Below are 15979 nucleotides of genomic sequence, written 5' to 3'. Positions count from 1 at the left end.
AAAAAAAAAAAAGAAAGAAAAAACAGTGCAGGGTCACATATACCTAATGAGTAAGACTACTATAAGTGACAATAGCTAACACTTACTGAGCACTTACAACGCACCAGATGCATTAACCTGTTTCATCTTCTCCTAAGCACTGTGAAGTAGCAGGGCTGGAATTCCTGGAACACAGCTACAAGTTAAACCCAATCTGTCTAACTAGAAAGATTGTAACACCTGCCATACACCATATAATTATCCTAGTTTGTATACCAACTCATATTAAGAGGATATGGAGATCCAAGACCTCCACAGATGGGAATTTGTGGACTCCTTCAGAGTAGGGACAAACTGATAGTGTAATGTGATTTGAGATGCTTCCTTACTTAAAATCAGCAGCAATAAAGTTGCACTTGGTTTAAGGTTGTCTCTGGAGCCTCTCTACCAGCTCTTGATGCTCCTCTCCAAGTCCTGCGTGCTGCCCTCTAGTGGCTCAGATCTCCTCATGGCTATCGGTGGACAAAGTCTTTCCTTCTTTCAGAAATATAACAGGCTCCAATGTGACCTTCCTGCTGCATTCTGAAGTCTTCCCTTCTTTCAGAAATATGACATGCTCCAATGTGACCTTCCTGCTGCATTCTGAAGTCTTCCCTTCTTTCAGAAATATGACATTCTCCCAATGTGACCTTCCTGCTGCATTCTGAACCTCAACAGAAAGATTATATTCACAAAGACCAATCTGTCTCAGCCAAGTGTCAGGACGGAACCAATTTAACAGTAATTTGCAGTCAGGTGTAAATGACCTTAAGACTACTGAATTTCCAAAGAGAGAATTTATTGACCTAAATGACAAACTAGAAGTACCTAGTGTTAAAAGAAAAACTCTGGCAGACGAAATAGAATTTATTTGAGCAAAATGTGATTCATGAATCGTGTAGCACTCAAAACCAAAAGAGGTTCAGAAAGCTCCACTCTGCAGCATGGGCAGTGAGCTTTCATAGGATGTACAAGAAAGTAAAGTACACAAATGACTTGATTGGTTACAGCTGGGCATTTGCTTTATTTGGGCATGGTCTGTTCAGTTAGCTGCCTGTGATTGGCTGAAACCCAGCCATTTGTTACAAAAATAGACTCCTAAATTAGTTTTCAGTTTGCCTATATACTAAGTTAGGTTGCAATTTATAGTAACTCGTGATACAAAGACAGCCTCCTGCCAATGGTCTCCTGCTTATTTGAAATAACACTAGGAAGAGGAGAGGGGACTTTCAGAAAGAGCATGTGCACCTCTGTCTCTGTACAGCACCGGATGGGCTCCCACATGCTCCACCTCTGCCTAAATCGAGCCTTAGTGTCACTCCTCAAGCATCTCCCCACGGCCTCAAAACCCCATATTTCATATTTTCTCTTTTGGAGTAAGCCAAAACATGTGTCTCTGTGTGTTTTCTTAAAATATAAATATTTCTAGAAGTATAATTCATCCATTTCTTGTCAGTTTCTATACAAAATTTTTATGAGTACAGAATGTTTACTATTTCATCAGAATGAATGAGTCACCTGGCTAAGGAAATAGGTCTTTGGGATAGTAAACTCAAAGGAGGGAAGTCCGAAGTGATTTTTATCATGTTATCATTGTTAATCTGAGTTTTAGACAGGCTGGGAAGCAGATGGATCAGAAATTGGCTGTACAGAGAGTTCTTCGGGTGCTATGAGTCAGGTAGACATAGAGAAATCCAAGGTCACCCAAAGTGAGCAAGGGTGGAAAATACCATACAGCCAGAGCGGTAGTGGTTCAAGTTTGGATACTCACTGAATGCAGAAATAGGAAAGCAAGACTAAGAGAAGAGATAATAGAGAGTTGAACATCCCACTGCTAGAACAGGAAGTGTCAGAATATCAGACCAAAGGTTCCAGACAAAAGAAGTCAGGAAAGTCAAAGAGATAGAGTAACATAGAAAAAAATAATTAAGATGATCATTCTTTTGAGGGTAAAAAGAGAAGTCCTTTAGTAGCAAGAGAATTTCACACACCTTGTCTCATTTAACCCCAAACTATTTCTGAGTTGGAATTGTGAGGGAAGGAACTGAGGTCCAAATAGTTTAAATAATCTCCTCAAGGTCTGAAATAGTAAAAAGGGCGCTAGGCAGGAAGACAAGCCCAGGTTCTGCCATTCTCTTTGTATGTGACATTTAATGTCCTGTAATCCTTCTATACTTTATTTGTTAAATGAGAAGAAAATGAAATGACCATAACTGTCAGTCTGCAGTGGGCATCATGCTTGGACCTTGAGAGAATCATTTCACTCATATTTCAAAATGGCCTTGTAAGGTAAATTTTACCAAAGATAATAACACATCTCAGAGTTTTATGAGAATCACACTGAAAGATGCAATTGTTCCCAACCTTTCCTCTGTCTTTAGAACAGAAGTCATTACCTGGGAGTCTGAGAGCCATATCTGGTCTGCAGTTGCAAATGCATGCCTATGTGCATATGTGTGTTGTTGTTGTTCAACATTTAACATTTTAAAAATTAATTGCCAACATACAAATATCATGAGATAGCATATAAGAATTCTTATTACCAGCTTCTTTTGACAAATAAGATGATTTAGCAGCTTCGGGCTGAGCCCAGAGCTGATAAGACTGCTTCTCTTAGACACTTGGCCCAGTTTTCTCATTTGCATTGCTACTTGGGCCTTTAGGCATGGGTGTGCAACTCAAATGGACAGCATCCTTTTCCATGAGCATCCGTCTGTAGCTACACAATTCCCACTAAAACGGGGTTAGGGAGAGGGGAGCAAAGGAGATATCTGGTTGGAGTAGGGCCACAGGAAGAAGGGAGGAAACCCATAGTTAAATGTGAGAGCAATAGATACCTGCAAACATGTTGGAGTTCAATTAGTGAGAGGGAACAAGTCAATTACAGCAGCTTGTCTGGAAGCCTGCCTGCCCAGCATGCTGCTGAGCAAACAGATGCAGCCACCTGGAAGAGCCTCTCAGCCTTTGACAGTCAGTGGGTAGGAGCAGATATGGAGCTTCTGGAATAATCAGCCTTTTCTTTTGCCAGATTGATGATGACAAAAGACGAGATACAATCCAGAGACTACGACAGTGCAAATACGACAAAAAGGTGACCTCTCCCACTTCTCTGAACTCTCCATTGGGGTATGCTTTGGGCCTTCTGACCCCTCGTTGCCTCGGCCCCTGATGTCAGTATCACAATGGTGGGAATGCCCAGGATGCTCCCAGGGGCTGTTCTTAGGGCTTCACAGGGACGGGCAGGGCAATGCTTCAAGAGTTACAAAACTCACAATCCTGGGGAAATTGGAAGACAAACAGAATATTGGGGAAGGGTGGAGTGTAGGAAGAAAAAGAAAATATAAAAGACATTCAGAGTAGTCAGGGCAACCCTAGTATTGTGTTTTGGCTCATAACTGAGAAATACAACAATCCCATATGACAGTTTTGCATCTTATTTCCATCCTTCCTTCTTCCCTCCCTCCCTTCTGCCTTCCTTCCTTCCATTTAATCATTCTTGAAGGAACATTCAGGCCTGAACTTACATCCCAGGTACTAGGCACCAGGGATATAAACATCAATCAAGGCCAGGCATGGTGACTCATGTCTATAATCCCAGGACTTTAAAAGGCTGAGGAGGGTGGATCATTTGAGGCCAGGAGTTTGAGACCAGCCTGGCCAACATGGCAAAGCCCCTTTTCTACTAAAAATACAAAAATTATCCGGGCACGGTGGTGCATGCCTGTAGTCCAGCTACTGGGAAGGCTGAGGCATGAGAACCATCTGAACTCAGGAGGCGGAGGTTGAAGTGAGCCAAGGTTGTGCCATTGCACTCCAGCCTAGGCAACAAAGCAAGACTCTGTCTTAAAAAAAAAAAAAAAAATTCAATCAAATACTGTCACTGTTCTCAAAAGCTTACAGTCTAGTGAGACATACAAGCAAACTATTATAATATTCATTTAAAGAGTTATACTACAACAGTGTCTCCTAAATTTCATTGATTTTTGCAGCGAGTGATTCTCAAAGATCTCAAGCACAATGATGGTAATTTCACTGAAAAACAGAAGATAGAATTGAACAAGGTATGTAGCCCTTACTTCAAATCCTTGAGATATAATTTCACTCCATTTCTTCTAATCACTGAGGTCACTAGTGGAGTAAGAGGCTGACAGAGAAGCCCTCAGGCCAAGAAATGGTGACTGCACTTCTTGTTGAAAATTCTACCGCGAGATATTGGAAAGTGAGGTTGTTGGTGTAAAACATTCTGGAAATCGACTAGTCTTTCCTAGAATGTGGACCTGATATTATTGGAAAGTAAAGTTTGTATTCAAGTCCTCTTACTGACAAAGGAAAGATTATTGAATGAGGTTGATACAATGTGTGATAAGCAAAGGTACTGATGTTCAGTTTATTAAGAGCAATACGTCTTCTCAAAGATCTGAAACAAAACTTGTTTTATTGGCATATTAATTTTTACATTGGCACCCCATTCTGGCTAATCTGCTTTGTAAACAAACATGTTCTTCCAGTTGCTTCAGATTGACTATTACAACCTGACCAAGTTCTACGGTACAGTGAAGCTTGATACCATGATCTTCGGGGTGATCGAATACTGTGAGAGAGGATCCCTCCGGGTAAGAAACCATGGTCATTTCCAATTTCCTAATTATATGAAAAATATTCAGGCAGGCCTTTTAAAATATTTACCGAGCAAAATAATATTAGAAAGTTATCAGGGAAAGTTCGTGGGCTCACATGCTTTCCAAACTAGATCCCCGAGATTTTTTCAGTCAGATTATGTTTTTATAAACAAGCGAAAAAAAAATTCCGAAAAACGATAATAGATTTTGGGAGAGGAGTAAACAGAGAATGGAAGTGGAAAAGTGAGTGATTATCTCCAAATACATATTGTTTTACATGAATACTTGCTTTTGTATTAAAAGAGATATGGATAATTATTATGATAGCACCAAATAAATATTAGAAGACTTGGTCATCATTCTTGGTTCTGCTACGGTCCAAATTTATACTCCACTCTTGGACTGATGATCATCCAGGAGATGCCAAGCGAGGTCAGATATTTGGACTGTGCAAGTCCAAAGCAGACAGAGGAACTAAGAAAAAAACCAAAAATATGGCCAGGTACGCTGGCTCATGCCTGTAATCCCAGCACTTTGGGAGGCCGAGACAGGCAGATCACTTGAGGTCAGGAGTTCAAAACCAGCCTGGCTGACACCGTGAAACCCCATCTCTACTAAAAATACAAAAATTAGCTGGGTGTGGTGGCAGGCACCTGTAATCCCAGCTACTCAGGAGGCTGAGGTAGGAGAATCACTTGAACTGGGAAGGTGGAGTTGCAGTGAGCCCAGATCACGCCACTGCACTCCAACATCAGCAACACAGGGAGACTCTGTCTCAAGGGAAAGAAAAAAGGCGAGAATATTAGCTTTCACATTATGTGGTATAAACTCAAATCTTCCTTCAAAGAAAAAAAATCATAGCCCTAAATGTTACTATCTCTTTTAAAAATTATTTCATGCTTGTTATTCTAACGTCTGAGAGCTATTTCTTTGGATTAATCTCTATGAAAATGCAATAGTGGTACAAGGAAAAAGTGACATATTAAGCCAACAACTATATTTAACACTTTGAGAAGAATTCATTTGCTATATAACAAAAAGGAAAGCAAGCCCGTGAGGGACCAGTGGAGTGGAATGTGGTAGAGAAATCCAGAGCAGGGAGCTGGCCATGGGAAATTAAGATCAAAGAGGAAAACGGTGCTAAGGTAGAAGTTCTTTAAAAATAATAAACAATTTAAGTATTCAATGCAAAATTTAGAAGAATAACTATAACATAAGGAAAGGAAACTATTAAATATCATTATAAATCAAATAAAATAGGATAGAATTTTAAAATGCACTTGCAACTTAAAAAACAAAATTACTAAAACACACAAGCCTTTCACTTCTAGCAATGATTTAAAAAAAAAAAAACATGCAAATACACAAAATTGGGAATAAAAATGCAGTGAAAAGATGTTTTTATTGCGAATGGATTTAGTGTTTAAAAAGGGAATGTTTCAGAAGCAATTTAATCATGAAATCTGTTTCAAGAAAGTAAATATTTAAACAGGCCAATTCTGAATCACTTTCAAGGAATAATAAGCCATGTGAAACCCTTTGATCAGGCTCTATTAATTGGTATTCTAAAATTTCTGTCACATTGAAATTAAATGAGAGTATGGTTTAGACCTCATGTGAAAAATATTTCTGATTTTGAAAGACCTGAAATAGTTGTTATTATCATTCTTAGAAATGTGTATTTATTTTATTTATCAGTGTCAATTGATATGATCACTTTTATCATCCATTAAAATGATCATATGGATTTTTCTCCTATGACTTTTTGATTTAGTGCATTATAATAATATTTTCCATTCATAGAATTAACCATATTCAATTGTTTGTGTTATGCTTTTTGTATACACAACTGGCTTAGTATTTCTAGTATTTTATTATATTTTTTCATCTATATTCACAACTATAGTTAGCCTTTAATCAGATTTTAGTATCAATCTTATGCGAACTTTGTTAAATGGTAAATGAACTTGGAGTATGTTCATGTTTTTGTTTAACTTTAGAATAGTTTTTATATAGATAATAAGAATTACTTTTGCTAACTTCAACGTTAAGAAGAATTAAGCTGAATTTGGTGTTCTTTGTATGGGAATTATATTTTATTCTATTGTTATTAATGTAATATTTTGATATAGTAAAAATATATTTTGTCTTCATCCTTGATTCCTAAAACTATTTACTGGGTGGTGGGGGAGAGGAAAGCTCTTTTGTTATTCATAATAACCCCCTTTCAAACATACCTGAGTTATGCTACTTAAGATATGATAGCCATGGAAGATTTCTCTGGCAAGATGACATTAAAGTAAGACTTCCATGAAATGAAGCTGTGAAACCATAGCTCAGAGAAGAGGATACCAGCTTTAATATTTGCTACCTATTCTCAACAAGGAAAACAGTGGTTAAATGGTGATATGTCAGAGAATTCTCAGATCTCATTTCAGAAACATTCCTAGGCTCCCCCATAATCACAACTCTTACAGAGTTAAAAATTAAACAATACCTCCTTAACATTGCGAAGGCTGTCTGTCATAAAATAACAACTAACTTCATTTCTATTAATGCAAGACTCCCTATCCCCACCGCTGCACTACTGTTTGTTAACTTCTGAAAGTTCTAACCAAAGCACTAATGCATGAAACAGAAATAAGATATACAGTCATTGGAGGGTGTTGACATAAGTAACAGAGAGAGGCTCTCTAAAAGAAAGATATTTTGGAAAAGAACATTGTAATGGGAATGCCTGTGCCATCGTAAATTATATGTGTATTCAGAGAGGTAAAGGAAGACAAAGGATTTTAAAGGGAAAAAAAAGAGGATTACATCATTGTTTTGTTACCAAGATCAGTAGCAAGGATGATGCCAGTCAGAGGTTGGACAGGCAGTTGTTGGGCGGATGTCTTTGTATAAGTGTTTTCTGTGTAAGGTTGTGATAGCCTTTGTGCAAGGTTGAGGTTTCTGTAGAGTCTTTTGTGATAGCTTTTTTGTGAAGCATACAAGCATGACAACCCTCTTTTTCATGGCCTTTTCTAGCTGTATTTTTCAGGATTTTTTTCAACATTTGTGACTCTATTCTGATTTTGACAACTTTCACAAAAGCAATTGTTTTTTTGTTTGTTTGTGTGTTTGTTTTAATTTAAAGTTGAGACTGGGTGCAGTGGCTCATGCCTGTAATCCCAGTGCTTTGGGAGACCAAGGCAGGCAGATCACAAGGTCAGGAGTTTGAGACCAGTTGGACCAACATAGCAAAACCTCATCTCTACCAAAAATACAAAAAATTAGCCGGGTGTGGTGGTGAGCACCTGTAATCCCAGCTACTTGGGAGGCTGAAGTGGGAGAATTAGTTGAACCCAGGAGGTGGAGGTTACAGTGAGCTGAGATCCCATCATTGCACTTCAGCCCCAGTGACAGTGTGAGACTCCGACTCAAAAAACAAATTAATTAATTAAAATACATAATAAAGGTGATATGATTATTTACCTAGAAAATGCAAAAGCCTCAAATACTAAAAATTGTAAGAAATTTGTATGATGACTAGAAACAAAATAAGTATATAGAAAATAATTTACATAATGTATATAATGTATATATCATATGCATTAGCCAAATCAGTCAGAAAATACAATTCAAAAAATCCTATGTAATATTTTCAACAAAAGTATTTATTTGAAAATACTCAACATGAATGCAAAGATCAGTTAAGAACACTAAAAGTTTTCTAAGGCATTAAATACATCTTAACAGAACTTAGTCAAGTTCCTAAATAGGAATCAATGATATGCTAGAACTGGCTGGTACTAGGTCAGAGCTGATTGTTAAGTTATTCAAGAATTTGCCAGCCAGTCAGCGTTAAACTTTTGGAAGCTGAACGTAGTCAGTAAGCACATTATATATCAGGGCTGTTACTAATAGAGAGCCAGTTTACCAACACTGCATACCAACTAATTCAATCTGAAAATATATAAATTTTTCTGAAAACAAGAAACTTGAAATCAAAGGCAAAGACTTTTCTTAACAGAGCTCATCAGAAATATATATATGTGTGTGTGTATACATATATATATATACCCACCCCCCCCCACACCCACACACACACATCTATACAAACAATAATAACCAAAACAATTTTGAAAAGAAAAAATTGAGAGGCCACTTGCCAGAAAGTTACTATAATCAAGCAGTGTGGTGACAGCTCATGAAGAAGCAGGTGATTTATGGAAGAAAAATATATGGGCCAAGAATAGGATTAAGTTTATGACAAATGTAACTAAAGAAGTGTACTTTAAAAAATGGTGCTGAGATAATCAGGCCTGCAAACTTTTCATTCTCTCTTCCGCAAAATGTTCTTTTCCCATGCTGTTCCCTCTCCCCAAAATTCTTGCCTCCCTACTTCATTTGATCTCAGCTCAACAGCCATTTCCTGAAGGAAGCCATCTTTAACCTTCATAACAAACCCCAGATTTTAGGGATCAAATCCCCAGATTTTAGGCAATTTTTCATAGTACTTACCACAGTTATAATTGTATGTTTATTGGTCTGATTATTTTATGAATGTCAGTTTCCTTCACAGACTGTGCACCCTATAACAGGTCCCATTATAATCCCAGCACCAACACAGTCTCTGGTCTAGAGAGAACACTCAATAATTTTTAAAAATAAATATGCAGGTCACCTATTAAAATTGCTCATAAAATAACATATAAGTCTGCATATACATTATGATCTCAATTTTATAAAATTTATTACATATATTTTCCATATCTACATTAAAGAAGACTGGAAGAAAATATCAAAATGAGAGTAAATTAGATAGTGCAATTAGCAATAATTTTACATTCTTTTTTATATTGTATAATTTTTTTTCACATTTTCTATAGTAAACATCTATTCCTTTTAGTATCAAAACAGAATAATATACTTTTTACAATTTGGCAGATGAGAAAAGGGTAGGATGGGTGATTGGTGAGCTAAGTGGAGAGAAAGCATAGAAAAGAATTAGTCTGTCTGCCCATAACTCCCCTCTGTCAACTTAGCCGGATATCCATAGCCCAGCCAGCCTTATCTGAAATGATTAAGGACTTTAGACCCTTCCTTGGAAATTCTTGGTACAGTGCCTGAGTTAAAACTAAAAATCAAATAAGGATTTTTCCTAAAATAAGAAACTATTTTTATCAGTTAGAGTCCTATTTAGAGTTCTGTGAAGAACAGTTATGTATTAGCTTAATTAAAATCCTGCAACTTGGTAGAACCATCATCATATTAAACTAGTGACTTGAAAATTCCAGGTATAGGCCAGGTGCAATGGTTCTTGTCTGCAAACCCAGCACTACGGGAGGCTGAGGCAGGCAGATAGCTTGAGGCCAGGAGTTTGAGATCAGCCTGGCCAATATGGTCAGACTCCGTCTCTATTAAAAATACAAAAATTAGCTGGGCATTGCGGCAGGTGCCTGTAATTCAAGTTACTCAGGAGGCTGAAGCAGGAGAATTGCTTGAACCTGGGAGGCAGTGGTTGCAATGAGCCGAGATTGCGCCATTGCACTCCAGCTGGGCAACAGAGGAGACTGTCAATATAGAAAAAGAAAGAAAGGGAAGGGAGAGGAAGGGAGGGGAAGGGAGGGGAGGAGAGGGAAGGAGAGGGGAGAAAAAGAAAGAAAGAAACAAAAAGAGAGAAAGAAGGAGGGAAAGAAAAGAAAAAGAGAAAGAAAGAAGGGGGGGAGGAAAGAAGGAAAGAGAAAGAAAGGAGGGAGGGAGGCAAAGCAGGAAGGAAGGAGGGAGGGAGGGAGGGAAAGAAGGAAGGAAGCAGGGAGGGAAGGAGGGAAGGAAAGAAGGAAGGAAGGAAATTATTCCAGGTCATACAATTCACAAAAAATGCAAGATGTCTCTTATTGACAGAGGACTTAGTAAACTCAAAAACAAAACAAAACAAAAAACCAAGAGCAATTAATCTAATTGATATAACTGATTATGTGAGTAAAAACACAAGCCTAATGAAGAATTTTCTTATAGTAATTGCCTGTTTTAAAACATGGGTCCAATTTAAACGAGACAGAACACACAGGGCAGCCGCTTGTTAAGCAGTCTTCCCGCCTGCTGCTTATTCCTCTACACCTGTCTGATGGAAGAACTGAAATTTGGGATGCTATGGGTATCTCCTGCTCATATCCTGGTGGCAAAAACCACCCAATGCTTCTTATGCAGAAAATAAAACAAAAATAGGTTCACGAAAACCCAGACAATGGAATTCCAATTTGTTCCTGATCCTAAGGTCTCATAATTAGAAGATAATTATTTGGTTTATAATAGTCTCTCCACAATATCCTTTCTTGCAACAACTTTTCTTCTTTTTATTTTTTCCTATTCAGGAAGTTTTAAATGACACAATTTCCTACCCTGATGGTACATTCATGGATTGGGAGTTTAAGATCTCTGTCTTGTATGACATTGCTAAGGTAAGGGAAACGTATACACACACAGAATATGTGACAATTAATTATAAGAAAACAGATGGAATAAGTTATTCAACCTTCTGTGCACTGGTTTTTTTCATCTGTAAAATGATACTAATAGCTACGTTAGGGTTGTAAGATTTTTGGTTGTGAGGATTTTGTGAAATAATGTACAAGTAATGGTACAAGTAAAAGTTCAATATATATCAGTTATTATTTTTTTTATTATATTCTTTGTAGTCTGGGTGTGGGGCATGTAGTTTCATAGATTTTCCAGAAATTAAAATCATATAAAACTACAAGAAAGACAACTGGGTCGGGCGTGGTGGCTCATGCCTATAATCCCAGCACTTTGGGAGGCTGAGGCGGGAGGATCACCTGAGGTCAGGAGTTTGAGACCAGCCTGGCCAAAATGGCAAAACCCCATCTCTACTAAAATTACAAAAATTAGCCAGGTGTGGTGGTGGGCACCTGTGGTTCCAGCTACTTAGGAGGCTGAGGCGGGCACCTGTGGTTCCAGCTACTCAGGAGACTGAAGCAGGAGAATTGCTTGAACCTGGGAGGCAGTGGTTGCAATGAGCCGAGATTGTGCCATTGCACTCCAGCTGGGCAACAGAGGAGACTGTCAATATAGAAAAAGAAAGAAAGGGAAGGGAGGGGAATTCCCATCTCCTGGGAATTGCTTGAACCCAGGAGACGGTGGTCGCAATGAGCTGAGACCATGCCACTGCACTCCGGCCTGGGTGGCAGAGTGAGACTCCATCTCAAAAAAGAAAAAAAAGAAAGAAAGACAACTGAATCCTCAACTTCATGAGAGAAAATATTAAGTATAGGCAACCATCTTGCAGGAATCAATAGTAAATGTGGACATGTATATTTTCAGACGTGATAGGAAAATCAAAGTGGACACCAGTAACCAGGGCCTCATTCAAGAATGAACACAAGTTGGTTGTGAGAGGGAGCGCCTCGATACAGTCTTAACTCACCTGAAAGTTATATGGAATCAGAATCAGTTTGAAAGAAGTGTTACGAAAATTGATTTGCCACACACATTTCACTCCTGTGATCCAGGCTGAAAACCAGCTTCGGCTGAGACACCCTCTAACCACCAGAGAGAAGCACACCAGCCAAAAACGGGCTTCCTCTTTTTTTATTTTTTATTATTATTATTTTTGACATGGAGTCTCCCAGGCTGGGGTACAGTGTAATGATCTCAGCTCACTGCAACCTCCACCTCCTGTGTTCAAGCGATTATCCTGCCTCTGCCTCCCAAATAGCTGGGATTACAGGCACCTGCCACCACGTAATTTTAGTAGAGACAGGGTTTCACCATGTTGGCCAGGGTGGTCTCGAACTCCTGGCCTTAGGTAATTTGCCCACCTTGGCCTCCCAAAGGGCTGGGATTATAGGCATGAGCCACCAAGCCAGGCCAGGCTTTCCCTTTTGAAACAGATGAATAAAACATTGTTTGAAAATAGCATGAAACCAATTTCATTTTAGGAAATAATCTAGCCTGACACCCCCACACCTTCAGAAAGGCAAGGCACTGTTATTTATATTTTTATTTTAAATTGATGTAACAGAGGACCAGAGACCTACCCAGGGTCACAGTCCAAATAAGTGGTAAGCAGAAACACACACACACACACACACACACACACACACACACACCTCTTTGTCTCACAGTATATACAACTACTTAACCAGAGATTTTAGACAATTCTCTTTTACTCTGTCATTCAAATAGACTTTGAAACTAGATATAATATATAGGCAAATATTAGGACTTCAGTAATGCTGTTCAAATAAAAATAATGAGACTAAAGTTAAAATCTGATGGTGTGACTGCTAAAATGATTTCCAAATGTCACTTTTTTCTCTAAAATAATCAAGCAGCTGAAATGTGTCACATTTCTATTTTTCTATCATCTGAAAAATTACAGGGAATGTCATATCTGCACTCCAGTAAGACAGAAGTCCATGGTCGTCTGAAATCTACCAACTGCGTAGTGGACAGTAGAATGGTGGTGAAGATCACCGATTTTGGCTGCAATTCCATTTTACCTCCAAAAAAAGGTCTGTAATGAATGAAATGTTCATTCATTTCCCAACTGCTTTTTTTTTTTTTTCAAACACATGTGGAATGCTCAGGAAATTGTGATCACTGATCAGAAGATAAGTACTTAAAGCCACAAGAGGCAACATCTGGTTCGTTCTCCAAAACTTCACACTTGTCAGTCAATGAGTACTTCCCGAGTTAAACAAGTGTCCTCTGTGGATTGCCTTCATCCATGTGTCCTTTGATACAACTGAGAAATCATGAATAACTTAATGGCTGGTGAGAACAGAACTAGGTGAAAAAAATATAGAAGGTTAGAGCAGGAAGAGACCTTAGACATCATCTGATTTAAACTTTTTCCTTTATAGAGGACAGTACTGAGACTCAGATTTGTCCAAGAAGGTAGAGTAGAAACCAGAAGACCCATTTCCCATTAGGGACATCATTCATTTATCTGTGGTATTAAGAAATGTTAAGAAAAAAAACTCTAACTAGTACAATATATTTTTACTTATCTCTTTCAGGATTATGGTGAGAGTGAAAAAAGATAAAATGAATTTGTGAAGTATAAAGGGCTTTTCGTGTTGAACATTTACCCTTACCCTTTTCTTTATTATGCCTCACAGTTAAACAGACTCAGATACCTAGCACTAATGTTGCCTTAAAATACTACCTAAATTCAAACACTAAATTCTACTTCTAATTCAACTTGGCAATCCTTTTGTCTTTCCTTAAAAAAAGAAAAATTGCAATTCTGTCCCTACATCCACAACATGTCAAGCATAATATAATATTGGACTCAATCCAATAATTTCTTATTGAAGATCTGTGTGCCAAGCATGGTTCATGACATAATAGTACAAATTGTCATCAGGTAACCCAACATGACACAAATCAGATAAATTGCAGGTCAAATCCTATCCTCTTGAACAGCACTCACTTGTAGCTACCTACCTATGGCATTGGTTACCTGAAATTTTAGCATAGATTTACTTACCTTTTCTACAGCCCTTAACCTTTATAATCAACTATGCATCACAAGCCACAAAAATTTACAAGACATAAATTCGAAAAGGTGATGTAGATTTGGACAGAAAACCAAACAAGGAAAATGCACATCATCATAAACATATTATCGCACCTAAAAATATGAATCTATACATGTTTCATTGAAACTGGTGAATATAAATCTCAAACGTTTGTAAGGAGCTAGGTGATCCTGAAAAATTTGTGAAGTATGTTAAAGAAAAATTAATTGCATGTCCCTGTTATTACTAAAGATGTGTTATAAGAATTCAAAACTGGAGTGTCTCTAGGAGCTAAATATAGTATTGCACTAATGTGAAGTGAGTGAACTAGATGTAAACACTACGGAGTGGCAGGGACACGAGTAAACTATGAGTAAATTACATTCATTACTTTTTAGAGAATACTGTGGGAACCAATGAAAACACCTCTGTGGACACTAGCTGACTTGGAGGCTGCCAGTATGTTACGCCTAGAAAATATCAGTGATAGTCTCTTTGTTTTAATGTACTGTCTTTATCTTCTTTTGGTAAACTTGTGTTTAAATATATATACACATTAAATAATAAATCATAATAATTTAAATAAAATATATTTAATATACATAAATTTGTAATTAGGATTTCATAGGTTTATTCATATGTCCCATAAACTACTAAATTCCTTAACCTCTCATATTATACTGTATTCATTCAACATATATTTACTGAGCAATTACTACAATAAGACCCCATTCTAGGTAAACCTTGAGCGTTTTCAAGACAGTGATCCTAGCAGATTTCAATAACATATTGCCATATTACCTCACCCAAATCCTAACATATCATAGTTAGTCTAAAAGGTGTGTGTTCTACTTTTTATCACCAGTATTAGCATAAATTTTTCAAAAGTTTGGAATCATATCAATTCACGGCCACTCATAAGCTATCACCCATATTTACAGTGGATGGTGCAGGGAATTAGAGAGCAAAAGCAGGTTGGAGACCTATGAGCCACTCACCCCCCTCAACTTTGCAATCTCAATGTCTGCATTTACAGACCTGTGGACAGCTCCAGAGCACCTCCGCCAAGCAAACGTCTCTCAGAAAGGAGACGTATACAGCTATGGAATCATCGCACAGGAGATCATCCTGCGGAAAGAAACCTTCTACACTTTGAGCTGTCGGGACCCAAATGGTACATCTGAATCCCTTCATGTTCCTCCTCTGGGAGCAAGCCAACCTGCTTTCTAGGCTTACTGAGACCCTAATCTGTTTGTGACCACATCACAATTCCTTCATCTGCAAAATTAATGATTTCTCATCTGCATTACACATTTTACAAGAGTATTAGCAAGATTAAATATTAGAGTGCACTGAAAATCGTAAGACAACATATACTGCCAGGTGTCATTATTGTTGGTATTATTGTTAAGAATCTGCCTTTACAATTCTCTTCTTTCCTTCTGATTCCAATAAGAGAATGTGCCTGCTTAACACCTAAAGTAGATTACTCTAACAGGATGACATACATATTTTAGTTCTTACTAAGAGTAGATCTATAGATTTCGGCCACATGTCCTCTCAGGGGAAAATGCATCATCCCATTCATTCAATCCTCATTTATTAAGCATTTATTATGTGCTAACTGCTAACTGTTTGGTAGGGAATAGGGTAACTACAGGATGTAGAGAGGGTGGAGTCATAGTATGGACAGAAGCCTATTGAAGGCAGTGGTGTCTGAGCTGAGTTTTACAAGGTCAGTGGCATTTTTTCCCTTTTTTCTTTTCTTTCTTTCTTTCTTTCTTTTTTTTTTTTTTTTTTTTTTTTTTTTTTTTT

At 37.8% G+C, this 15979-nt stretch overlaps 1 protein-coding gene across 2 annotated transcripts in view; it reads left to right on the top strand.

The window, feature by feature from the left end:
* GUCY2C (guanylate cyclase 2C) overlaps nucleotides 1–15979 on the top strand; it is an 82834-nt gene that overhangs the window by 40872 nt on the left and 25983 nt on the right. For both annotated transcript variants that reach the window (XM_017528346.2, XM_017528335.2), the window contains exons 13-18: nucleotides 3047–3109; nucleotides 4008–4079; nucleotides 4527–4631; nucleotides 10994–11080; nucleotides 13021–13153; nucleotides 15201–15338. In XM_017528346.2, the coding sequence (XP_017383835.1) occupies nucleotides 3047–3109; nucleotides 4008–4079; nucleotides 4527–4631; nucleotides 10994–11080; nucleotides 13021–13153; nucleotides 15201–15338 (598 nt within the window). The remainder of the gene's footprint in view (nucleotides 1–3046; nucleotides 3110–4007; nucleotides 4080–4526; nucleotides 4632–10993; nucleotides 11081–13020; nucleotides 13154–15200; nucleotides 15339–15979) is intronic.

The sequence above is a fragment of the Cebus imitator genome, unplaced genomic scaffold, assembly GCF_001604975.1.
Source record: "Cebus imitator isolate Cc_AM_T3 unplaced genomic scaffold, Cebus_imitator-1.0 Scaffold2, whole genome shotgun sequence".
Lineage (NCBI taxonomy): Eukaryota > Metazoa > Chordata > Mammalia > Primates > Cebidae > Cebus > Cebus imitator.
The sequence above is the reverse complement of the archived record's forward strand: the minus strand, read 5'-3'. Positions and strand labels throughout refer to the sequence as shown.